This window comes from Ursus arctos, unplaced genomic scaffold (genome assembly GCF_023065955.2).
Source record: "Ursus arctos isolate Adak ecotype North America unplaced genomic scaffold, UrsArc2.0 scaffold_2, whole genome shotgun sequence".
Taxonomy (NCBI): Eukaryota; Metazoa; Chordata; class Mammalia; order Carnivora; family Ursidae; genus Ursus; species Ursus arctos.
Window position 1 is genome coordinate 5,454,012 of NW_026622874.1, and position 25,581 is coordinate 5,479,592.

General features: G+C 41.4%; 1 protein-coding gene across 3 annotated transcripts in view; it reads left to right on the plus strand.

Moving 5' to 3' along the window:
* Positions 1-25,581, plus strand: part of CNST (consortin, connexin sorting protein) — a 112,630-nt gene that overhangs the window by 80,436 nt on the left and 6,613 nt on the right. For all 3 annotated transcript variants that reach the window (XM_026509547.4, XM_048225259.2, XM_026509549.4), the window contains 7 exons: positions 975-1,005; positions 3,096-3,182; positions 3,647-3,761; positions 5,874-5,895; positions 6,077-6,173; positions 14,488-15,371; positions 25,204-25,339. In XM_026509547.4, coding sequence (XP_026365332.1) covers positions 975-1,005; positions 3,096-3,182; positions 3,647-3,761; positions 5,874-5,895; positions 6,077-6,173; positions 14,488-15,371; positions 25,204-25,339 — 1,372 coding nt within the window. The remainder of the gene's footprint in view (positions 1-974; positions 1,006-3,095; positions 3,183-3,646; positions 3,762-5,873; positions 5,896-6,076; positions 6,174-14,487; positions 15,372-25,203; positions 25,340-25,581) is intronic.

Genomic DNA, 25,581 nt, shown 5'->3' on the forward strand with positions numbered 1-25,581 from the left:
TTCTCAATTAATCCTTTCAGTTTTACTGCTGTTCTATTTACAAACACTGTATTTAAATAAAGATATAAGTAAAAGATCCCAAAATGTTCAGAATCAAAGAATTTTTCTATTTATTTATTTATTTATTTATTTATTTATTTATTTTAAAGATTTTATTTATTTGACAGAGAGAGAGCAGCGAGAGAGGGAACACAAGCAGGGGGAGTGGGAGAGGGAGAAGCAGTCTCCCTGCTGAGCAGGGAACCCGATGCAGGGCTCGATCCCAGGACCCTGAGATCATGACCTGAGCCAAAGGCAGACGCCCAACTACTGAGCCACCCAGGTGCCCCAAATTTTTCAATTTAAATATGCTTTAGAATGAATCTGGTAACTGATAAGTCTCGACTGGGACCAGATCCTGAATCTTTGGACCTCTCCCCCCCCCCCATCCAATGCCCTTTATCCTGTATGGCACCTTGTAGGTATTCCAAGCGTCGTTGCTCAACTCTTAGCACTTGGCCCTGCATTTTCTGAAATATCGAAAGAGAACCAAAAGTCAGTGTCCCATGAGGTAGTTGGTGAAATGCGAATGAGTCGCATGTGACTTGACACGTTTTAACTTTTTGATTTACAATACAGAGTCACTCTTTCACCCATGTTACACTGTTATAAGCCCCTGTAGTATTTTCCTCATTCTCTAGAGTTCTTACTTCTAAACTCTAATGAATCGGTGAAGTTGGCTTTGATTTGAAATAGAATAGGGCGAGAGGGGTTGTCATAAAGACCAAAGAATGTCTCCGTTTGCTTGCGATCAGTGACTTCAGAAATATGTCCTGTGCCTACAGTCAGATTTCTTCTCAACTGGTGAGTGTAGTTCAGAGTTTTCTTAGTCTGATATCAAAGACTTGGAGAAGGTTGAGGTCTTGATTTGTTCCAAATTTGCCTTTTCATCCAAATGTTAATCTAATTACCTGTCTTTTTTTGTTTTTTAACAGATAGCAGAGTCCTATTTCCAGGAGGAGGACTGTATCCTTAATTACAGGAAGAAATTCATAGGACTCATGGAGAACTGCCCATTTTTTGAAGTTGAGATTTACAAACTATAGATAAATAGATAGATAGAGATATAGATGTATAGAGATATATATCTGTTGTTTTCTATGGGTTTTAACAGCTGTGTTTACCCATGTAACCCCATCAGAAAGCAAGGTGTAGGGAATTTCTGCAACTCCAGAAAATTCTCTAGAACTACCCAAATTTGGCCTTCCATGAAGAAGCCCCAATTTTACCACAATGTAAATATTTGTATGTTTGGGGGGGCAGGAAAAAAGCTACATCGCTGAAAAATAGAATTTAAAAATCCATTGGGTTTTCTTTCTTTTGAATTAAAACAGATACAAGTCAAGTGACATTCATATGGTACAGCCTGTGGCGTGTTACACGTAGGAACTCTCGTGACCGTCTTATTCTAGCTTTCGGCTGCAAAAGGAAGACTGAATTCTTCCCTCGTAATAAACAGAACAGTGCTGTCATGTGAGAATGCATCTTAGCTTTTATACAGGAAACATTTCTTTCCTCAGTTTTCTAATTGTCCTTTGTAAAAATCGCTTCTCTTTTCCAGGGATGGCCCAATATAGACTCTCTAGAAAGAGTGTGCCCTAACCATCTGTGTTTCTCCATTTGTGTGATTTCGACTCCGTCCTCACCTTGTTGACCTTGTTCCCCATCTCCAAGCAGGTTGAGGGAAACACAATTACTATCCTGAACCCTAGCAAATCGACTCTGATAACCACCTCAGACAATGGCAGCTCATGACTAAGCACGCGGCAGATCTAATTCTGGTGGATGGGAAGCTAGAACTCTTTTTTTTTTTTTAAGATTTTATTTTTTATTTATTCGACAGAGACAGCCAGCGAGAGAGGGAACACAAGCAGGAGGAGTGGGAGAGGAAGAAGCAGGCTCATAGCGGAGGAGCCTGATATGGGGCTCGATCCCACAACGCCGGGATCATGCCCTGAGCCGAAGGCAGACGCTTAACCGCTGTGCCACCCAGGCGCCCCTAGAACTCTTTTTCTAACCAAATAATGAGCACAATGTAGTGGAGTGCAGACCAGCATCCACATTTGCGGGGGGGGGGGGGGTTCGTAGTGTGCACACCCATGGGCCTCAGAATCAGAGCTTCTGGAGATCAGACCCAGAAATGTGCATTTTAGCAAGCTTTTCAGATGACTTTTACGTTCAGTAAAGTTTGGGGAACTTTGGTATACTTTACGTCATGGGCAGAAAAATGGAATTGCCCCCACTTCTCCCTGGCCTAGTTTATGATCCTCAGCATATTTTGAAGACTACAGATGAGAGAGAGAGCTGAACGTCCAAGCAATCATGGGAAGGGCAAAAAGCTAACCAGCATTTTTTCTCTTCCCCTCTTTCTGGGTCAACATTTAGAACATGGCCCAAAGGAAGGTGGACAGTTGGACAATTGGCCACGACCTCATATGATGCTGAATGTGTGATACAGATGGAGAAGGCAGAAGTTTAGAGGAAAATATACCAAAGAGTGGAAACGCGTAATTACGAAAATCACTCTGGCCAGTTAATTAAATTTTTACAAAAGATCCGTATAATGTTGTGCTCTGTCCTTGTTTTGGCTTGCAAGCCTTTGGTCTTATGGGGGAAAAGCATTCAGTGAGAAATAAAGAGTCAAGGTGAGTCAAAATCAGGAACATGCACTTGACTAGAGGGTAATGTTGTTGGACAGAAAGTGATTTAAGTAGAGGGAAAAAAATGGGAAACATTTAGATTCCAGGATTCCTCTTTCCAATTAAATTACTTTTAATTGATTCGGCTAGAGATACGCTGGCAAGCAGGCATTCCTTAAGCATTGAAACCCTCTTTTAGTTTCTGTTTGCGGCTAGAACGGAACCCAAGCAGCTGTGGCATCACGTGCTACGTTAAAACTTACCTACTCCAAACCAAGAAACCCTAATTTAAAAATATTTAGAGTCCTTTCATTTTTTTGGTAAGCTCCAAATATTCCCAGTTTCGAGAGGATATTCTTCAAATGCGAGGTTAAATGTAGAGTCTGGATTTCTATTTTCCTCAATTTTTCTATTCAGATGAGAAAGCAATGAAATTCATTCAGCTTGAACGACTGTATCATGAGAAATTGCTTGCAAATCTCTCTGCCATTCAAGAAGAGTGGGGTAAGTACAGACTCACATAGGATATGCAATTATCAGTAACCTAACACATTCCTATCTAGAAATTTAACATATTTGACCTGGTTTTTGTAAGTCAGGAAATAGATGGTTTCTCCAGTTAAGTTAATGTTGCAAAGAAAGTAGCAATTTTAACCATGAGTCTGTGTCATTGTGAGAAAATTTCTGTCTGTATTTTGCTCTTCGTATCAATGCCAAGAAAAGAACACTTACAACTGTTTGCATTTCTTCCGATCCCTTGGCATGCCCTACTGGCTAATTTAGTCTCTGGGATAATATTTACTCATACTGAAAAGTAATCACTTAGCTTTTTCTAACTGTGTTAACTTGGGTTGTATGAGAAGATAATTTTGCATGGGGATCTTGACCGGTGGTGCCAGTTAAGTACTTTTGCCCCCCCCCAAATATGTTTTGTAATAGCCAGTAACTAACAAATATTTTAAATTTAGAAACAAAATGGAAAACTGTACAACCACATACAGTTACATCTCTAAGGAATTCAGAAAAAGGATTTAATGGTGAAGATTTTGAACGGCTTACTAAGTTTTGCACAACACACCAAGAGTAAGTACATCAGTACTTGTGTGGAATAAGTTGGGGTAGGGTATTGAAGAAGCATTGTAGCACTGAATATTTGAAATTCATGATCCATTTTTTGTTAATGTTTTCAGCTGGAGAAATTAAAACAAAATGATTAGCTTTTATCTGATTAGCTTTTATCATAGTTTCTGAGAACTCAGTAAAAGTTCAACTTTATGTAAGTTCAAAGCACCTTCTAATCAGAAATTTTTAAATGTAAGTTTTAATTTTGATCTCTTTTTGGTTAAGAGATTAGGTGATGGAAATGGAAAAAAGTTGTGTATTAGGACTTTTTATTGTAGTTGTTTGCCAGTGTCTGTATGTTGTAGTAAAAACCCATCTGTAAGATTTGTCTAATGGTGGAAAGCAGAAACAGTACAATATTTAACCAAAATACTGCAGAAGGAAAGCTACATTTACCAGATATTTTTTTTTACATTTACCAGATAATTTTAAATTGCTTGATTTGTATCAAAGATTGGGATTTTTAAAACTAAATCATAGTGATAATAAAGCACTTAAATATATTTTTTGAATTCATTATTCTAAGACTCAGAATTCTGAAGATGAGGGGACATGATAGTGTTTAAACTAGTGATATTTAAACTAGATTTCTGGCATGTATGACATGAATCCTCCAGACAGACGCTGCAAGATTCCATCCTGTGGATAACTTGTTCTTCTTTTCCACCGGAATCACAAAGAGTAAACTAAAGCTCTACTTGTCAGTAATGAAACAGACCCAAGTAATTGTTGTTTAGCTCACGGAGTGGAGAGTTAGGGTCTGATTTTTTTGGAGACAAGCCTTTGAAGAATCTTTGTAGATTCAGAAATGATGTTTGTTCACCTCTCAGGATGACAGTTTTCTGCTGTTGATTTGAACCTTGGAAACAGTGTTTTTAGGGACTCTGCATTATAACCTAATTTCTTAGCATGTTAAATAGATTAACTTTCAACTTCATAGAGTTGTAAAATAATGGAATCTTTTACGACAAAGGAGATTGTGTTCTTTCAAAATACTCGGTATAGACACTTTCCCTGCCTTTCCCATGGAATTAATCATTTTTTAATGTATTGCAGATGTTTTAATTATTTGAAAACAAATATGTATTTAATGTAATATTGGTATGGCGTTTTATGCTTCAAATTTGGATAATCTCCCCCGCAAATTATTACTCCTAAATTTATTTCTATAAAAATTAATTTTTAACTCTATATACATTAAAGCACAGAAGCTCAGTGAAGGTTTTATATACACATATATGTCTATGTAACTACCTCTCTGACCAAGACACAGAACAGCCCAGCCCCTCAGCATGCTCCCCCATGCCTGTGCCAAGTCAGCACCCACCCCCCAAAATAGCCACTGTCTAGTTCTATAACAGTATATTTGCCTCTTCTGTAATTCTTACAAACCGAATCATACCGAGTGGAGATTTCTGTGTTAACTGCTCTTGCTCCTCACTGTGCTATGTCTGTGTTCCATGTTGTTGCATGTAATGGTAATTTGCTCAGTTTTATTCCTTCTGTGGATTCACTGTAGGACTCTGTAGCAATTTATTTGTCCATGATAGGGTTAATAGACATTCAGATTGTTTCTGGTTTTTTAGTATTACAAAGAAAATGGCTATAAATATTTTTGTGCATAATTTCTCTGTGGACACATGCATTCTGTTATCTTTAATATTCCCTAAAACATAAAATATTTTAAAATTCCCTTTCTTGTTACCTGTTTCCATGGATAATGCCAATAAAATTATCTTCCATCATAACCTATTTCAGATGATACAGATATAAACTGAAATTTTAAAAATATGTGTGTGAAATACTCTTTACATTATTAGCAAAATGTTGTGTTTTTTTCCTGGATCTCAGCATTTACAGCTTATTTGACAAGCTAAGGAGCTAACACATGAGAGAGTCGCTCTTTGAACTGTGTGAACCAGTGGTAATGTCTCAGCCCTGGAAACGTTCTGTACTAATATTAGAATCCAGAGAAGCTATATTTTATTTTTACAGCCATTTCAGTGACATTTGTTTGGAAGCATATTGCTGCTGTAGTTTTTTAAAAATCTTTTTTTCTCTTTTTTTCTACAGTCCTCTTTTATCCAAACGTAAGGTAAGAGACTGTCTCCTCGAAAATATTTGTGGGAAAAAAATCTTAGGAGTCATATGTCTATTGTATGGACTGCTTTAGGAAATAATGAAACCTTTTTCAAAGTATTTTCAGTTTTCTAACTTAACGCAACAGTTTCCCCCAAAGTGTTGTTTTTGTTTTTGTTTTTTTTTTAACTTTTTAGATAGCAGCTGTAGAAAAGCCTCTGGGAAGGAAATGCTTTACGCAGTTAATAGTTTCTGAGGACCCAAAGGAAAGAGGAGCCACAGCCAAAGAACCAGGTATGTTTTTACATTAGAGACGGACATAAGAGACACCTGCTTCTTAACTTCTACAAGTGTTACAAGGACTGTTTGTGCATTTACATTTTTTTGCATATACCTTTCGTACCAAATTTGCGAAGCGAGATTCTTTTTATATTGTGTAACCCTATTTTTAGAAAACTAGTAGTAGGAATTATAACATCTAAATTCTTATAAAAACATAAAGTTATTTCCATGTTTTCAGTAGATAGTTGTATCTATCTAACAGAATATGACAAAATTGTACAAAAGTGCTCTGAAACAGAGTTGGTTTTGGTGTATGTTCAGATACCCCTTTCTGTTTAAAAACCAACAACTATTATACAGACTTGACCAGAAATTTGTGCTGCAAATGTAGATATTTAAGAGCTCAGTTTCTTGGTAATTTATCTATGACAATTTATTCTCTTCCCCTTTTTTGTTAACTAACTTATGGTGTACTTTAGTTTGCATGTATACATTTCTAAAGCATTTATAATATATTTTATGCCACTTCTGTGTCTTATGCCAAAAGTTCAAAGATTTTTAGAAACTCTTTCTTACAGTACTAATGTGTGTTTGTTATAAAAACTTTAGAAAATAAAGATAAATAAATACATCTTAGGGTGTTTGTTTTTCCTGATGTATGATTTGTATTCTGAGGCTTCCTGTCCCTGGGCCTGAGAGCCCTCATGGTAAACACACAGCATCAGGTGTTTGGGCTGAGTTGCCCAAAGAGATAAGGTGATGGTGATGACAATGCCTTCAATTTAATCTGCCTTTTTCTGTTCACAAAGCCTTCCCCCCTTCCCCCCACTACATCTTTATCCCCTTTTCTTCTGTGGGCCAAATTTGGGATATTGCCTCAAGTCACTCCTATTATACTCTGTTCTTCCTATCTCTCCTTTTCTTTCTTTTCTTTTCTTTTCTTTCTTTTTTTATTTTAAGAAATTGGATTTTTCTCCAAATAAAATTTTATTCTGTGTTTTGCATTATGAAATGCAAACTTCTCTTCCTACCTTTTACCCCTCATCTTTATTTTTAATATGTCCTGGTAACCTTCTGTTTTTGTTTTGTTTTGTTTTGTTTTTTAGTATAGTTGATACACCATGTTACATTAGTTTCAGTGCACAACATGGCGATTGGACATGTCTATACATTATGCTGGGCTCACCAGGCAGTGCTATTATGGTACTACTGACTATGTATTCCCTGTGCTGTACTTCTGTTCTTTTGACGTCTTCATTCCCCTACCTCCCACTCCCCTTCAGCCATTTGCGCATCCGCCCCACTCCCTCTCCTCTCCTCGGACAACCGCCAGTTCATTCTCTGTATTTATAGGTCTGATTCTGTGTTTTGTCTGTTTCTTCATTTGTTTTGTTTTTTAGATTCTACATGTGGGTGATTTCCTACAGTGTTTGTCTTCCTCAGGCTGACTTATTTCACTTAGAATAATACCCTCTAGGTCCATCCATGTTGTTGCAAAAGGCAAGATTTCATTTTTTTTTATGGTTGAATAATATTCCCTTGTATATATACACCACATCTTCTTTACTGTTCCTCTGTCGATGGACACGGGCTGCTTCCATATCTTGGCTGTTGTAAATAATGCTGTGATAAACACAGCAGTGTACATCTTTTCAATTAGTGTTTTCATTTTCTTTGGGTAAATGCCCAGTAGTGGAATTATTGGATCATGTGGTAAATCTCTTTTTAATTCTTTGAGGAACCTCTAGGCTATATACCACAGGGGCTGTCTCTTCTTTTCCAGTCCTTTTTATATTGGAAATGATAGTAAAATGAGCTCTATAAAGATCTTAAAGAGGGAGAAATTCACAAAACAGCCACGCGGTTTGGGTGCGGCTGTGTCTCCAGGGCCCAGCTGACTGGTTTGACCGTGAGCGTTGGCTGCCGTGTGGCTCAGGCTCGGCACTAGCTTTCTAGCCTGGCCTCTGCTGTGAGGTGCGGGGTGCAGATGAGGAAGCTGAGCTACCACGTGCAAGTCACTCGCTTGTGCTTTGATTCACAACCAGAACCTGGGTCTTCTGGTTTCTGACGGAATGCGGCATCCTTCTGCTCAGTGAGCTGTATGCATTATCAAGCCTTTCCCAATGCAGACATCTCACTGACAACCATCTTATGAGGAAGGTAAATTCTGGGGAGGGAAATCTTGCCGAGTCTGATAAAACAGTATCTTTTAAAGAAGAATGTCAACTCTCCCAGAGTTAGTTTCCTCAGATTGGTTATTTTCTGAATAGATGTGAGAAAAAGAGAAATATGAAAATAATCCTTTAAATGATTGGTATTAAATATATTGTTCTTGTTTTACCTCATGTTCCTCATTTAACAACGTCCAACATGTAGTTCAATCTAGACTTTCCTTTCCCTGTTCTTTCTCTCCAGCTCCCTTGGTCTTAAGCTCCTTCTATATCACGTTAACTTGCCCTTTTTTTGTGTAGTGCTTAAAGACATTGTTTCTGGAGCAAGACTGGTCTGGTTTGAATCCTGTCTCCACCGTGACCTTAGGCAAGTTGCCTGACTTCTCTGGGCTTCTCTTTCCTTGGCTCCCCAATGTGGACACTAATAGAACTTACCTCATGAGAGTCTTATGAGGATTAAACTAGTCATTTCATGTTAAAAGTTCAGAACGGTACCTGGCAGGAGGGAAGAACTCAGTATATGCTGACTGCTCTTTTCTCCTCCTCCTCCTTCCCCCGCTATTGCTGCCCCTGCTAATGCTGTTCTGTTAATGTTCTCTATGTATTATTCATTACTATTTTATAATCAACCTGCCATTATAACTCTTCAAGTAATTTACACAGCATTTTGTATTTTCAGAACACCTTTATATATATTATTTCATCTCTTCCTCTTAACAACCAATGTAAATTACGCTGAATCATTTTTAAGAAACTCCAGGAAGTGACTTATCCAGGAATAGAATTCATTAGAACTCAAAGCCAGACCCTAGTTTTCTGACCTTGAAGTCCATGTGTTTTTATTAACTTATATTTTTCTTAATTTTTATCAGGTAATATTTTATATGTAAAATATAATATATGTTACATAAAACATTATAACAAATGATAACAAAATGAAGACCTATAAGCCTAATACCCAACTACAGACCAAATTCCTGTCAGTTCTGTTACAGCTATCTTTGTGTTCCTGTCTTCCATCTCCTGCTTTCACCCCACCCCTGAGAAAGCCATCATCTGGGTTTTATACTTCTCTTTCCCTTCCCATTTTTAATTTTTTAATTTTTAAAAAATATTTATTTATTTTGAAAGAGAAAGAATGCGTGCACACGCAAGCAGGGGAAGGGGAAGAGGGTGACGGAGAGAGAGAATCTCAAGCAGGCTCCACACTGAGCATGGAGCCCAACTCAGGGCCTTGAACTCATGACCCTGAGATCATGACCTGAGCTGAAATCAAGAGTCAGACGCTTAACCAACTAAACCACCCAGGCACACCTCCCTTCCCATTCTTAATCAACTTTATTGAGGGACAATTTCCATGCAATGAAATATACCCATTTTAAGTGTATAATCTGAGAAATTTTGACAACCGTATACACTCACGTAACTGCTACTCCAGTTGAGATGTAGCACATCTTCATCATGCCAAAATCTTCCTCCCAATTCTCTTTGTAATCGGTCTGTCCCACCTCCAGGCCCAGGCAACCCAGTGCTTCCTCTTACTATTGGTGAGCTTTCTCTGCTTTGGAATTGAACATAAATAGAATTTCTCAGTGTACTGTTTTTCAGAGTCACCCAGTGTTACATATGTGATTAGTTCATTCCTTTTCATTGCGGAGGGGTATTCCACTCTTCGACTATACCACAACTTGTTTATCTGTTCACCTGCTGATAGACATTGGGTTGTTTCCAGGTTGGGGATATCATGAATAAAACTTCTAATTTGAAAAAAAAGTGTTTAAAAGATTTTATTTATTTGTTTATTTGACAGAGAGAGGGAACATGAGTGGGGGGGGTGACTAGAACTTCTGGGAAGTCTTTCTGTGGATCTGTGTTTTCATTTCTCTTGGTTAAAGAGTTGAGGGTGGAATTGCTGGTCATAGGGAAGAAACCGTCAGGCTGTTCTCCATATATTTGTACAGTTTTATACCCACAAACAGTGTGTAAAGATTCCCATTGCTCCACATCTTTGCTGGCATTTACTGTTGTCAGCCTTTTTTATTTTGGTCATTTCAGGGGACATGAATATCATTGTGGTTTTAACTTGCTTTTCCCTGATGACTGGGTATGAACATTTTTAGTTTTGAATTCGCCTCTGTAGAAGCTGTATGTTATCAACATTTCATACTTAAAGTATTTTTTTTTCAGTGTACCATGAAGATTTCTTCTTCAGTCCTGATACCACTCCAGTGTTTGTGCTTAATGTTAATGAGATATTCAGAAAGTGTAAGACATGTTCATTGAGGAATGATTTAGTCTTACATCATGAATTGTGTGGGGAATTTTACCGTAACAAGAACTCATGCGAGGGGTGCCTTGCTGGCTCAGTTGGAGGAGCACATGACTCTTGATCTCTGGGTTGTGACTTCGAGCCCCGTGTTGAGTGTAGAGATTACTAAAAATAAATAAATATAACTTTAAAAAGAGAGAGAACTCATGGGGGAATGGGAGTTGAAAGAGTAACTCAGAGACAGGGACATTTCTGTAGATTATGCGGTAGAACTTAGGTGAAGCCTAACTGCTCCTGTTAGAACCCCCTCTCTAACTCAGTTGTGTAGTAAGCATCTGTCATGCACTCAGCCATTACTCCATTTATTCATCAGAGTAGAGTTTTTGTTAGTAGGTGTTAAGTGACTACAGTAGGGAGTAACAGACTCACTCACTAGATCTCTGGGTTCAGGGAGCACTGATTAACAGAAATTTGTCCTAATAGTAACAGAAACATTAACAATATTAAGTTTTATACTAGAATGCATACTTTTCAAAAATTCAGAAAATATTTTTGATTAATCAGAACGGATCAAACATTTACCTTCATTTTTTCTTAGATCACCACTGAAATGTCAGAAAGGTATTCTTTTTTTATGGGTTTTATTTGTTTTTAAAGATTTTATTTATGAGAGAGAGAGTGCGTGCGTACTGGGGGGGAGGGGCAGAGGGAGAAGCAGTCTCCCTGACAAGCAGGGAGTCCGATGTGGGGCTTGATCCCAGGACCCTGAGATTATGACCTGAGCCGAAGGCAGGCCCTTAACTGACTGAGCCACCAAGACGGCCCCAGAAATGCATCCTTAAAGGCAGAAACCCACAGCCACAGAATCAGTGAGGAGGCAGCAGCAAATCCAACATCCAGAAAGTTCCGGAGTCTGGAAAGCAGGTGGATGGGTGGCAACCGGCTTATTGCACCAGAGAAAGTAGAAAGCTAAGTGTCTACAGGAACAATGTTGAGTCCCACCTGTAAAGGTTTGGGAATGGGAAGCGTGGAGGTACCTCTAACGTCAAGCTTTCATGGTTGGACTGGCAACAGGAGGTTGGGCCGAACGACTACACGAGAAACACTTAGACGTTTAAAAGCCCTTTCTGCCCAGCGGGAGGCTGACACTTACTCCGTAGAGCACCTGAGCTAGGGGAAATGTGGACATGGATCAGGCACAACTCAAGGAAAGGATATTATATAGAAAATGAGCATTGAGTGAAAATCTTACCACCGGAATGGCGAGAGCCTGAGCCTGCTTTCTGCAGCTCGCATCTAGAACTGTGGCAGCTGGTCTCTTTCTTCCTCTCTGGGAAACTGGCTATTCGTCCGGGAGATAAAACCTCCAGATACTCATGTTAAAGGCCTCCCAGCACATGGCCCAGGCCCTCTTCGTCCCACGCTGAGGACTGACCAGTCCTGGAGAAGACTTGCCTTTCCCCACAGAGCTCCTTGCTGCCTCATTTAAGAACGCGTCAGATAGGAAAGATGGAAACCAGACCAGTCAGTCAAACCAAAGGAGTTCAAAGGAAATAAAATGGAGAGAACAGATGAAAACTTTAAAAAAATGAACAGTGTCACAGGTTAGAGAGAATATTGTATATATGAAAATAAGAATAAAGAGCTGCTTTATTTTTTATTTTTAAATATTTTATTTATTTATTTGACAGAGAGAGAGAGAGCACAAGCAGGGGGAGGGGCAGAGGCAGAGGGAGAAGCAGACTCCCTGCTGAGCAGAGAGCCTGGCGTGAGACTCAATCCTGGGACCCTGGAATCCTGACCTGAGCCGAAGGCAGATGCTTAACCGACTGAGCCACTCACGCATTCCAGAGCTGTTTTAAAAAAGAAAAACATTCAGAGAAAGAAAATGTTCTTAGAAGATAAAAGGTGTAATGGCCACAATAAAAAAATTAATTATGGGGTGCCTGGGTGGCTCAGTCAGCTGAGCGTCTGACTCTTGATTTAGGCTCAAGTCATGATCTCAGGGTCATGAGATAGAGTCCCAAGTCAGGCTCCGTGCTGAGCATGAAACCTGCTTAAGATTTTCTCTCTCCCTTGGCCCTTCCACCCCTCACTCCGTTCTCTCTCTCTCTCAAAAAAAAAAAAAAAGTAAAATTAAAAAATTAATTAGAAGAGTCAAGGGTAAAATTGAGGCAGCATCCCAGAAAGTTAATCCAAAGGCAAAGAGAGGAGCAGTGTGGCAGAAGAGGTAGAGATGATCCGTCCATGAGGCCCAAATCCGAAGACGAGCATTCTGAAGGGAGGAGACAGAAAGCAACAGGCACAAATGATTAGGGAAGTAATACAAGAAAATTCCCAGAATTGAAGGTCATGGGTGTCCAGGTTGAAAGTCCCACCAAGTACCCAACACAAAGAATGAGAAACCTGACGAAGCTTCAGGACACCAGATAGAAAGAAAATCTAAATCTCCAGGAAGCAAATGTAGGTGATGGGGATTGATTTTCGGATTGGTTGAGAGACTCTAAGCCCTACCGGAAGCAGGACACGGTACAGCAGTGCCTTCGAAGCTGTGAGAGGATGTTATCTCCAACATGGAAAACGACCCAACCAAAGTTTTAGTCAGGTGAAGGAAAAGACTTTCAGATCTGAGCAATCTTAAGTTTACATTCCATGTACCTTAAAAAAAAAAAAAAAATCCGAGAGAGAATAAACAAAGAGGAAGACCTGGGATTCAGAAACAATGTTCCCAACACAGAACCAGAGGGAATTCCAGAGATCACAGGAAGGGAATTCCAGGACAAGGCCTGTGTAGCCCGCCTATAGAGCAGCTCCGCTTAGGGGTGCAAGAAGGGTATGTTGTTTGTGTTTTTTTCAAGATTTTTAAAAAATTTTTAAAGTAATCTCTACACCCACCATGGGGCACAAACTCACAACCCTGCGATCAGGGGTCACATGCTTCCCTAAGTGAGCCAGCCGGGCGCCCCAAGAAGGATGGTTTCAAACTGTTAGGGTATCTGTTGGTACATATGCTATAGTTGTATATTTGTCAGAGTTTGGAGATACATAGGCAAGGATTTTTTTAAAAAATATTTATTAGAGAGTGAGAGAGCATGAGCAGGGGGAGGGGCAGAGGGAGAAGCAGACTCCCCGCTGAGCAGGGAGCCCAACTCGGGACTCGATTCGAGGACCCTGAGATCATGACCTGAGCCGAAGGCAGATGCTTAACTGACTGAACCACCCAGGCGCCCTAGCAAGGATTTTTTTTTTTTTAATGAAGGAATGAGACAGTTAACAGCATGCAAAGTAAAGTGGAAATGAGAAAGGAAAATGTATCCTAGTACACCATGTGGGTCAGTTATGAATAAAATTTCAAAGCCATAGCAGGGTAAGCGTGAATATTGGTTTACCCCAGAATTGTGTTGTATTGTAGTAGGAGGCTAGAGGAAGGGAAATAATATATCATTGGGGGAAAGGAATAGAAAGAACTGAGAGAACTAATCCTCTTCTTCCACAGCAGGTAGTCTTTAAAACTGAAAAATCCAGAAAAATAACAGTATAAATCTTATCTTCAATGGAGAGTAAATATGAAAGGAAATATAGAAAGCCAATAAAGGTCAGAAAAATATCTTTCAACCTTTGAAAAATGACTTTTTCAACGATAACGAAGCCTAAATTACACGTTCATATTCTTAACAGGTTCCGAACAATTTCTGTTCAGGGCTACTGACTGAATAGAGTATTTCCTCTCTCTAAAGATACCATTAATCCAAGCAGATGCAGTTTCCACTGGAGAGGTTTCGAATTTTGTTGTGTCACACGTATTAATTCCTATGTCCTTTCTCTTCCCTCCTGTGCCAAGTGTTGTTTTTGAACCTTAAAACAACTTGTTTTTCTTCGTCTTCAGAGAGTGAAAGTTGTCTTGGCCCGGAGCCAAGGGAAGAAAGGCAGCGCCAAGAGAGAACCCAGGAGAGCAGCCCCTGCTGTCACCCGATGGACAGGCAGGCCGAGCCCCTGAGCCTGCCGGTAACTGCAGGGAAGGGCCACACGGAGGAGCCGGTCTGCAGCGCCGAGGCCACGCGGGAGCTCCACGCCCAGCCCTGGGACTCGGTCGGGAGCCGGTCTGAGGACGCCTGTGACGATGACAGCCACTCGCAGCTGCCTCAGACAGAGGCCTGCCGAGATGTGGCCACAATAGGAGGCCCCGCGGCAGCCCCCGCAGCGTCGCCCCCCAGCGAGTCCATGCTAGAGCCGTTGATCTCACCCGGCCCTGACCTCATAGCACCTGCGCCCACCTCCAAGGGACCGTGTTCCCAGACTCAAAGAAAGGGACTCCGTCTGCCACTTAAGGATGCTTCTGAGGCGTTGGCCACAGACCGACTTGAGAACAGTGAATTCAATGAGCTGCAGCAACCTGATCTCCCAGACAGCGATGGAAAATCACCACGGGGGCCGCCCGAGCCAGAGCGCTCTGAGAGGGCACTTTGTGAGAGTAATCAGGACTCTGACTTAAGTGCAGTGCGTCCAGGAGTGTGCATGGCCCCCGAGGACAGGGGGGGCGAGGACGAGCGAGTCAATAAGGAGACGGAAGACTATTTGAACAGCCTGTTAGAAGGATGCTTAAAAGATGCTGAAGACTCCCTGTCATGTGAAGACAACCAGGAGGAAGACTCAGACCTCCTTCCAGATCTTTCTCCCGAAGAAGCCTCCTACAGTCTGCAGGAGGATCTGCCTTCCGACGAGAGCTGTCTTTCTCTTGATGATCTAGCAAAAAGGATAGAGATTGCAGAGGTAAGTGTGGGATTTAACAGAAGTGCAATTAAAAGTAAAATGAAATTTTAAGAGCACATCTCTGCTAAATCGTGCCCTGTTTTTGTAGATTTTCTCCGGTTTCCAGCATGAGGGGAAAATCTACTTAATGTAAACTTTTAAAAATCAGTAGTTTTATTTTTTACATGCATTGAATAAGATGACTTTTGATCATGATGTTTATACTTAAAGAACTTTTATTGCATGCCTCCGGGGACAGTAAGTGTTATGAACACTGTTTTTTATACTGCTGTGATTTTTATTTGACAGTTCTGGCAGTTATGATCAAGACAAGATTAGTTACATTCTTGTAAGGAAATCTCATTTTTTTCCCCTCATAATACATACTCTTACGATTATTAAAATAATTTTTAATTCCTTAAAACAGTACAACAGAGCAAAGGAAACATTTTAAAATACAGTAAGACAAAGAGATACTGTGTGGATTTTTAAATCATTAAGTTGTATGTTGTGAGTCTTCTCTTTCTTGTAACATTAATTTATAATCTGTAGGTTTGAACAAACTTCATACCTACTGCTTGAGTGAAGTCAAATATTACGCATAAACCAGAGTTTCTCCAAACAGTAACGAAGCTGCTGAAGACCAAACAAACAAAAAATGATGGACAGGATCAAGATGACCACTCTTTGTTTGATAGTACAGTTTTTTTAAATTAAGGGAAAAAAAGGGGGCACCTGGGTGGCTCCGTCGGTGAAGTGTCTGCCTTCAGCTCAGGTCATGATCCCGGGGTCCTGGGATCGAGCCCCACATCAGGCTCCTTGCTCAGCGGGCTCCCTCTTCCTCTCCCTTCTGCCTGTTTGTGCTCTCTGTCTCTCTCTCTCTCTCAGAAAAATAAATAAAAATCTTAAAAAAAAAAAAAAAGCCATATGCAAACTGTAGCCCCCCGGGAAGGTGGCCTCGTACAGTGGAAAAAGAGAGGTCTTAGTCTGAGGTCACATACGGACCCACTAGCTAGCAGCCCTACAGGTTCCTGCTGACCTCTCCACGTCGCTATTTCCTCCCCTGAAAATTAGGATACCAGCTACTCTTCCTGTTTTTCATCTTATAGTTTGTTCCAAGTAAGCTTTTATGTCCCGTCTATAGCCATTGTTTTCTAATTCTGCATCATCATTGTGGGGAGAAAAACAAACTTCAAGTAGAAACTGGAGAAGCAACCGAGCAAAGTGGGCACCAGAGTGCCCGGGAAGGTGGAGCCCTGTGGGAGCCTGCGCGTCATCGGCTGTGAGGTCACGGGCATCCGCATCGCCTCTTCTAGTCAGCTCCCCAGCAACTAGTCTTCATTTTGTCTTGACACAGTTGGATAGAATAGTAAAGCACTTTAGATCCAGTCTTCATTCATTTGTTTATTTTAACCAGATTCTTATTACCATTTACAAGTCAGCCCTCTATAAACTATGATTTTTTTCTTCCTAATTTCCTCTTGAAATTGATTCATAGTGCTTAATGAGTACAGTTTCTGTTTGGGTGGATGAAAATTTTAGAAGCCATTACTGGTAGTGGTGGCACGACACTGTGAATGTAATTCATGCCACTCAGTTGTTACAATTGCAATTTTATGTTAGACGTATCTTACCACAATTTTTTCTTAAAATTAAAAAACATTAAATAGAGGAGAGGGTACAGAGCACACTGTCCGCATGGCCGAGGGGAGGGTACAGAGCATACTCTTCACGTGGCCAAGGGGAGGGTACAGAGCATACTCTTCACATGGCCAAAGAGAGGGTACAAGGCATACTCTTCACGTGGCCGAGGGGAGGGTACAGAGCATACTGTCCCCATGACCGAGGGGAGGGTACAGGACATACTCTCCACGTGGCTGGGATGTCCTAGGGAGCCCTCTTGTCTCTCTTCCCACCCTGCCCTTGCTCCTGTGAGTGGCTCTGCCCCTCACCGATTTCCTCGCTGCTCCCCACTCTTCCCACCTCTGTGATTATGGCGGAATGTTCTTTCACTGCCAGGTTTTCCCTTCCTGCTGGTCTCCCTGCCTTTATTCTGTTGCCGCTTCTGCACTGCTCAGCTCTGTCTGCGGTGCTCCTGGGCCTTGACAGCCACTGCCGATCCAGCGAGCGTTTGCTGTGTCCTTGAAACACCCAGGTTCATCCCATCAGATGAAACTATTCATGCAAACTCTCATAGAGAACTAAAACCATCCACAGTAATTCAATTCAGTGATGCAGAGACGTATGTAAATGAAACTTCTCTGGGCTTGAGGAGCATTTTAAAATCCAGAACAACTTTGCTAAGCAGAATGATAGCTTAGTGTCTGCAGCACGGATGTTCTTTCTTACGTAAAAAAGATCATGACACGCTCTCAAAAGAAGTATAACCAGCACTGTTTTTAAAAAGCATCAGAAACATTTAGGCTCATTTCATAGATTTTTAACATAAGAAGTGTATCACATGTGCAGTGTCCACAAGGTAGAGAGTTTTGTTCCCTCCTCAGTAATTTTTACGTAACTTCTGTATGTACCATGACTTTGCAGATGGAGCGACTGAAAATTCAGATAGGGTCACTCTGTATGTAAAGCCTGCATTCCCAACAGGTGTCCAAGTGTTATCGGTTGGCTGAATTTAACTATCCTGGTTTTGGGGAAAAGATGAAATTTTATTGCAATACCCATAATATTCTGACATGATTATTTTAATGTCAGAACCCAAACTCCCTTTACCCAGGGAGCCTGATAATGCCAGTAAATAATTGACTTGCTTGGTTCTGGAACCTGGGAGGGTTGTGTTATCTTCTCTTCAAACCCTTCAGCTGTTCCAAGGCACCTGGGTGGCTCGGTCGGTTGAGCATCTGACTCCTGGGCTCAGGTCATGATCTCAGGATTGTGCAGTCGAGCCCTGCCACAGGCTTCACATGGAGCGCAAAGTCTGCTTGTCCCCCCACTCCTCCTCCCTCCCTCTGCACACTCTCTCTCTCAAATAAATAAATAAATAAATAAATTTTTAGGAAAAAAAACTCTTCAGCTGTTCCTGGCATCAAACCCTTGACAAGAAATATGTTCTTCAAATTCAAGGTGGTGTCATGATTCAACCCCATACTGGTAATTAGAGTCCACTCATCTTGTAGTAGATTGTTCCATGAGGGAGTGGGGCTAAGGGAATTGTTTTGTTTTCTAAATGAATGACATGGAATATTGGGTATATTTTATGAAGCTTAATCTGTCTTTTCACATTGAAAATAATCATAGTAGATAATTCAGGAGATCCCCTTCGTGAGCACATTTTAGCAGCATGATCGCCATACGGAGATAAGCCACTCATTTTTCTTCATTAATATGTACATGTGTAATCTCTTTGTGGGGATGTGATAGCTGGGGAAGAAGCCACTTTGCTGCTGCTTGGGGCTCTAAAAAGTTTTTAATCTGAAAGAGGGCAAACCGTGTTCCCCACTCTATATCGGCAACATTTACTTAGGTATCTTCAGATGTCCATGTGTCTCAGGAAACAAAACCTGAAACTTTCTGGTGGGGAGAATGCTGATGACCCCGAGTTGCTGTTGGATTTATCTTCAGAGAAGCTGTGTCCTCAGAGTGCCCGCTGTGCAGTCTTCATCTCTTGACTAGATCGCTGGGGTGGGGAAGTCTCGTGAAGACGGGCCACTGTGGGAGTCCACACGGGATTAAGATGGGAGGCCAGGGCTAAGCAGCAGTTTATGAAATTCTGTAGGTACCTGGTCTGTGGATCGTGCCCAAAGGAGGGCTTTAGAAACCGTGATTGTGGCTGTTCCGTACAGGGGAGCCAGGCTAGTCCCGCTTCCTTACAGCCGAGGAAATGCAGTCTTCCAATCGTAGAAGACGCTTCATGGACAGTGGTTGACCCAGGACTCATGTCCATGTCTGAAGAGCCTCCCCAGGATTATCCAGGGACGACCTACCTTTTCTTGTGCCAGATGGTCTCATCTTGTCTTTCTTTCTCATCCTGTCCTCTAAACTTTCTAATTGGTGATTCAGTGAACCTCTTGATTGTTGGGTCTCTTGCACCCAGCTTCTCTTTTCCATGTAATCGTTCTTTTAATTTACATCGTAACTGCCCGTTCCTGGACCTTTGCTATAGCTCCTCAGTAAGTTTTCCCATTCCTCATATCACCTTCGTCTCCCCCTCCAGATGGTCTTAGGTTAGCACTAAATTTGGGGTCTCAAACTGATACCCAAAGGGGCCAGTCAGGTAATAGAAGCAAATGAATGACTTAGTTGTAGGGTGACAGAGGGGGGCGAGAAGGTTCCCGTGCCTTGCCTGACCTTAAGCCCTATTTAGGACTGTCCTCTTTCCTTGTTTTTATAGGGCACACACAGTCTTCTACACTAATTGCAAACTCCTTAAGGGTGGGGATCCTATTGAATACATTTTTATATTTTCTACAAAGCCAACATGTTATTGTCAATAACAGTCATCTATACAGGGCAAGGCTTTTGTTTGCTTTTAAACCTAGTGTATTTAGAAAAATAAATAACCTTTGAAAACATACTTAGTTTTGATTATGTTAAATGGAAAACCTGTGTTATCCAACTAAGTGTAAGTGAGGTGCTGTCTATATGGAAACTGCTCATCTGTGTATTCATTTTCTTATTGGCATATTTGTTGAGCACCTACTATATTCTAGAAATAAATTCACATAAAAATAAACAATGTAGGGGCACCTGGGTGGCTCAGTTGATTGAGTCCAACTTGATCTCTGCTCAGGTCTTGATTTCAGAGTCGTGAGTTCAAGCCCCACGTTGGGCTCCATACTAGGCATGGAGCCTACTTAAAAAATAAAATTAAAATTAAAAAAATAAACAATGTAGGTTCAGATATCGGTAAGGGCTGTGCCGAAATCTCAGCAGGGTGAGGGATGGAGAGAGACGGAGCTGGTGGGGTGGGTGGAGGAATGGGCTCTTTTAATCCAGGTGGCGGGAGTGCACTGGGAGGGTGAGCACAGCTGGGGCACAGTGAACAAGGTGGGGGAACAGCAGGGAGTTCGGGGGAACGCAGAGGCTGAAGCCGAGGCCCGTAAGGGCCTCCAGACCAGGGTAAGGAACCGGAATCACATTCAGTCAATGGTGGAAAGCCGTGGTTTTGAGCAGGAGATGTGATCAGATCTGCTTCCTGGCTGCTCTGTAGAGACTAGAAGGTACGGGGGCAGGACCAAAGCAAGGAGACCCATCAGGTTATTGCCACAGTTGAGGTGAGAAGTAGCCAGTGTGCGGTTCAGGTTGCAGCCGTGGATATGGTGAAGCTGCAGGTCTGAGGGCAGGAAAATCAAGTGTTTTGTTCCGGAGTCTACCTATTTAAACGGTGTACTGGGGGTTAAAAAGTGGAGTGGTTCTTGACATTCTTATTTCTTTCCCTGTTTTGTACTTACAAAGTTGTCCCGATAAGTAAATCGCAAAAGCACGAGGCAGTGCCTAATCTAGAAACTTAGAGACTTGGTAAAACTCCTATTTTTTTTTAAACCTTTTTCCTCTTTAAACTCATCTTTTAAAACTTCAGCATTGACAGACTTCAGCATTATTTGTTTTTTCCTCCTTTTTGCTCTCTCCGTTTTGCGCTGTTGTAAGATGTGGCACTGTGGGGTCGGAGGTCCCCACCGCGTTCTTTCCGAAAGTGGCTCTCCTCCCCATGGTCGCTTCCTCTTGCTCCAGTGTGACTTGTAATATTAATTTGCTGTGTTAGGAGCCATGACATTAATCTACTTGCAGATTAATGGAATGACACAAAAGACCTTACATCTCCCCATCTCCTCCCCCACGTCGCTAGATCAGTGGATTTAGCCATTAGTTGAAGCGTCTCTTAATTGTGTAAGGTAAGGGTTTGTTGCAGGAGATATAAAGTACTTTGGAAAGACAAAAGAAACTGCTTAGGTTTATTTGAAAATTCTGTTCATCTCACTTTAATTGCAACATATAACAGATGACACTAAGCAAAATTTTCGTAGTCGTAGAGAATAAGATCTCTTCGCATAAAGAAAATGGCAAGAGGTTTAATGAGCTTGTATTCAAATTCTGCCGGTAGCTCGTGCGACAAACGTAAGCAGATTATATTAGCTGCCTGAGCTTGGCTCGTTCTGTAAAATGGGACTTATAATGCCTGTGCGATAGATTCAGTATGGCGTGTCGTGTAAATGTGTACCAATTCGCCAAATTGTAGGTCTCACTATGGACCCCAAATCTAAAGGAGCAGGCAGGGAACATCGCGTTCCTTCAGTGAACAGTGGTGGTAAATTTGACACATTCTTCTAGAGTGACCTCACTGGCGTGTAATCTACTTACACTATATGAATATGATTTGTGAATGTTAATTCTCAAGTTAGTCAGAAACCAGCAGTGTTCCTGGTCAAAATTCACCAGCCTTGATGTCCTGGATTGAGCCAGCCTCTATCATTAGAAGAATATTACGTGTGTCTGCTTTCTCCTTTAATTTTGTGCGGGGCCAGTTCTAACAGCAAGCCCCTCTCAACGTTTTCCTTGTCACATTAGGATTTACTGTGTGCCAGTAAAGTTGTAACATAGTCTTGTTTTTTATGACCAGTTAATTCTTAAAACGCTGCTGAAGATGATCATTGATATTTGAGGGGATGCGCAGTAGATCTGTTTATTTGCAAATGTACAGGACTGGGCCGGATGGATGTTCTGTTTTGCTTTTGTTTTTAATTCTTTACTTATTCATGGAGTACCACCAGCGACAATTACATTAATTACAGCTTAGACGTTCTTTTTGTTCTCAGTGGAAGGGCTGTTATATCTTGTTTGGATAGGAAAGAAACTTGGTAATTGAAGTGGGAAACTAAATTTAAAAATTTTATTGGTTTTTAAAAGCTTTATTGTTTTGAGATTTAAAAATTAACCTTTTAATGCTGACATTATGGTAAAAAGGAGGAAAAAGGGCATTGAAATTTTTTTTAGAGTAGTTTGGAGAAGACACGTTTCCATGTGTCCTAAATCATCTTCTCTACTTACTTAGAAACACTTGGCAGTCTTTTGAGTGAGACCGCAAACTAAACACCCTGACCTTGCTTTGGCTTACTTGCGTTTCTACCACAGAATCAGGGAAAACTCTGCCAAAGTTGTTTCTTAAACTTTTTATATTTGATTGCCTTGATGTGGTAGGTAGAATTTCTGTGCTGGGGGTAGGTCCTAAGACCCCTGCCCAAAACCCTTGCCAAAACAGAGAGGAGCACACCCACTTGTCTTCTAAGAGTTTCCCCCTCGGCCCGCGTCTCCGGTGCCTGAAGTTGGTCCCACCACCCCTTGTTCTATGTCTATAGACTATAGGACGCAGGACCCTGAGAAAAGAAAGGTCCCTGGAGGAGGTCCCTGAACACGGGAGGTCCCTGAACACGACTGAAAGGAGAGAAAAGAGCACACGCCCTCACTTCACACTGGGGTGCACCTGCTGAAACAAGCGGTTTTTGGTGGGAGATGAAAAGGAAAAAGCATAAGGTGTGGTTAGATTTCTAGACAAGAATTAAGGGTTGGGTGGGGGAGGGTGTCACAACAGAATGTTGACCCATCCCACACAACCCTCATTTCTCCCCTCTTTCAAAAACTTGCCAAAGTTCGTCACCACCCACAGTAAATAAGGTGGGGCCACTTGGGAAGGCTTGTATTCCTTAACTGCATGACTTCCAGAGCCAGATGCTGCAGATGAGGCCAGCCGGCTGGTGCACTCTCACCGGCTGCTGAGCCTCAGAAACACATCTGTGTCTTTCCAGATGACTTCAGAGTTTCACTCAGTCCTTCAACATACTTTTATTCACATTCACTGTCTTTTGATTTATGATTTGAGTCTGTTTCTTGAATTTACAGATTGAAAATTCATATCACAAAGATATAAAACAGGAACGCCACTCTGGGGCTCATCTGCACACGTATTCTTTTTGTTTTTTTCCTTCCCACAATTATTAATAAGATTGTTTTTTTCTTAGTCGTTAAAGCAATTTGAAAACACTTATGGTTTTAGGTGAATTCACTGTAGGTAAATGTATGACTTTATTTTATGGAGAACTAGATAGTGAAAATAATCTATGAAAATTTCCCCCCCTTTTTTTCTACACTTATGAAAAATAACAAGAATATCAGTGATACATCATTAGTAGTAATATAGCCATTAAAAGTCATTTCCATTTTCCATCTCTTGCTCCTCAGAAACTTATTAGGACTTCTTTTCCTCTCCATTTCACTGTGGTACGTGTAAAATCATTCTACTCTGTCGTAGAAAGGGGCTCTTTAATGTTGGATAAAGGGGGTGTTTGTTGTTGGTTTCTAAAGAAACATTTGAAAGACTATTCCTTTGCATATTTGTACTTTCCATTTTAATGTCACTGAAGTGCTTTAGTTTTCTCAAATGAAGGACATCATCTGAAGTACACATTTCTTATAAAAAGAATAAATTGCTAACATTGATTTTTTTTTTTTTTTTGAGATAATGCTTCTATAGACCCATGTTCAGGGAAGCCCAGTAGAAGATTATATTGAGTCATTTGGCCCTAAAAGCCTTGAGTTATAAAAAGAACTAACAGGATCAGTAATATTTATGCATAGCACATTATCAGAGATGGCTGGCTGGAGCTGGAAATCGCATTAAGTATTTTATGCCATCGATCAGATAAATGACATCACAGGCAGAGCCCTGAGCTTCCAGTGACCTGCTCCCAGCAAGTCACTGACATCTGCATGTTAGGCCCACAATGCCCACCTATGTCATCACCTACCGCTAGTCCTTCAGGCTGACTCACAGGTTAACTTTGAATCAACCTGCTGCTTGGAGTGAGGCTTTTGCTTCCTAGTCTGGCTCCACCAACTCATCCCCTTCTCCCTACACCGTGGAGTCTCTTAACTCCTAAATGGCAAGGGTTTTTGTTTTTGTCTTTATTGCTAAATAAGGGGTGGGGCCGAGGCAGCATAGAAAGGGGTGGAGGTGGGGACAGGAGATTTTAGCCAACTCTTTCTCCGAAGTGCCAAATAGTAAACATGTTAGACTTTAGGGTCTGCTGGGGCTACTCATTTCTGCGGTTGTAACAGCCCTACAGGGTATGTGGATGAGTGGGCCTGGCTGTGTTCCGATTAAATGTTATTTACAAAAAGTAGGCAAGGGGGCTTTGGCCTACTGCCCATAGTTTGCCAACCTCTGTGTGTTACAAAGTAACACATCCCGAGGAAACTGGCTCTGAGATATTCCAGAAGAGAAGTCCTTACAATATTTTGAGCAGTAGAGCAGAATTTCATAAATACGTAGTGTCTCAAAGGAACTGAGCTTACTGCCCATTTTGATGTTAAGAGCTGGCATCGGGGGCGCCTGGCTGGCGCAGTCGGTAGAGCACGCGACTCTCCATCTCGGCTTCTTGAGTTCATAGCATCAAACATATTTTGCGTCTCACATGCTCATTTCTTAAAAATTGCTGGTGAATGGAAAAAGAAGTGGCGGACCATTAGCCTCTGTTATACAGCAAAAGCCAGCACTCATGATTAAGCAGAGTGGGGCCGTGAGTGATCATGTTACAGGCGCCCTCCAGGGACGTGGAGACGAGAGCCGGGTGGGTACAGAGGGCCTGGTTTCCAGTCCCTGCGCGCTGCGTCAGACCCGGAGCCCCAGAGTCGGCTCTGGGCTGTGGGAGAGCCGCTCAAGTTTCAGATGTGGGTATTTGGCGGTCATCTGCATAAAGTCAAAATATTATCTGTTGGAACAATTCTGATGATTGATTGTGATGGGTTTTTTTTCTGTAGAAGTTGGATAAACCTATAATAGAAATTCAAGTGCCTATTGAGTAGAATTGGTCTTTTTTACTGTTTGTGTGAATATCTCCGACAGGTTGTCCCTGCGGAAGGACTGGTCTCTATATTAAAGAAGAGGAATGAGGGTGTAGGAGACCATCCTGCCCAGATGCAGCAGAAACCATCGAAACGAAGAGTGAGGTTCCAGGAGATAGACGATGACTTGGATCAAGGTAAAGCACCCGGGGGCCCGTCTAGCACCGAGCTGCTTCTTGGTGTCGGCCGAGAGAGGGTCCAGACCCGGGAGCGTATTTGGTAATAGGGTTGGTAAAAGGACATGTGTACTTTGTTGCTTTATTATATTCTGTGAAGAAACACGTAGAATCAAACGGTCATCAGCTCTTCTGTTATTCCTGTGCATTTTGTTCAAAGAAGTGAGCAAGTGGTAAACTTCAGCTCCTGGCCTCCCTGTCTC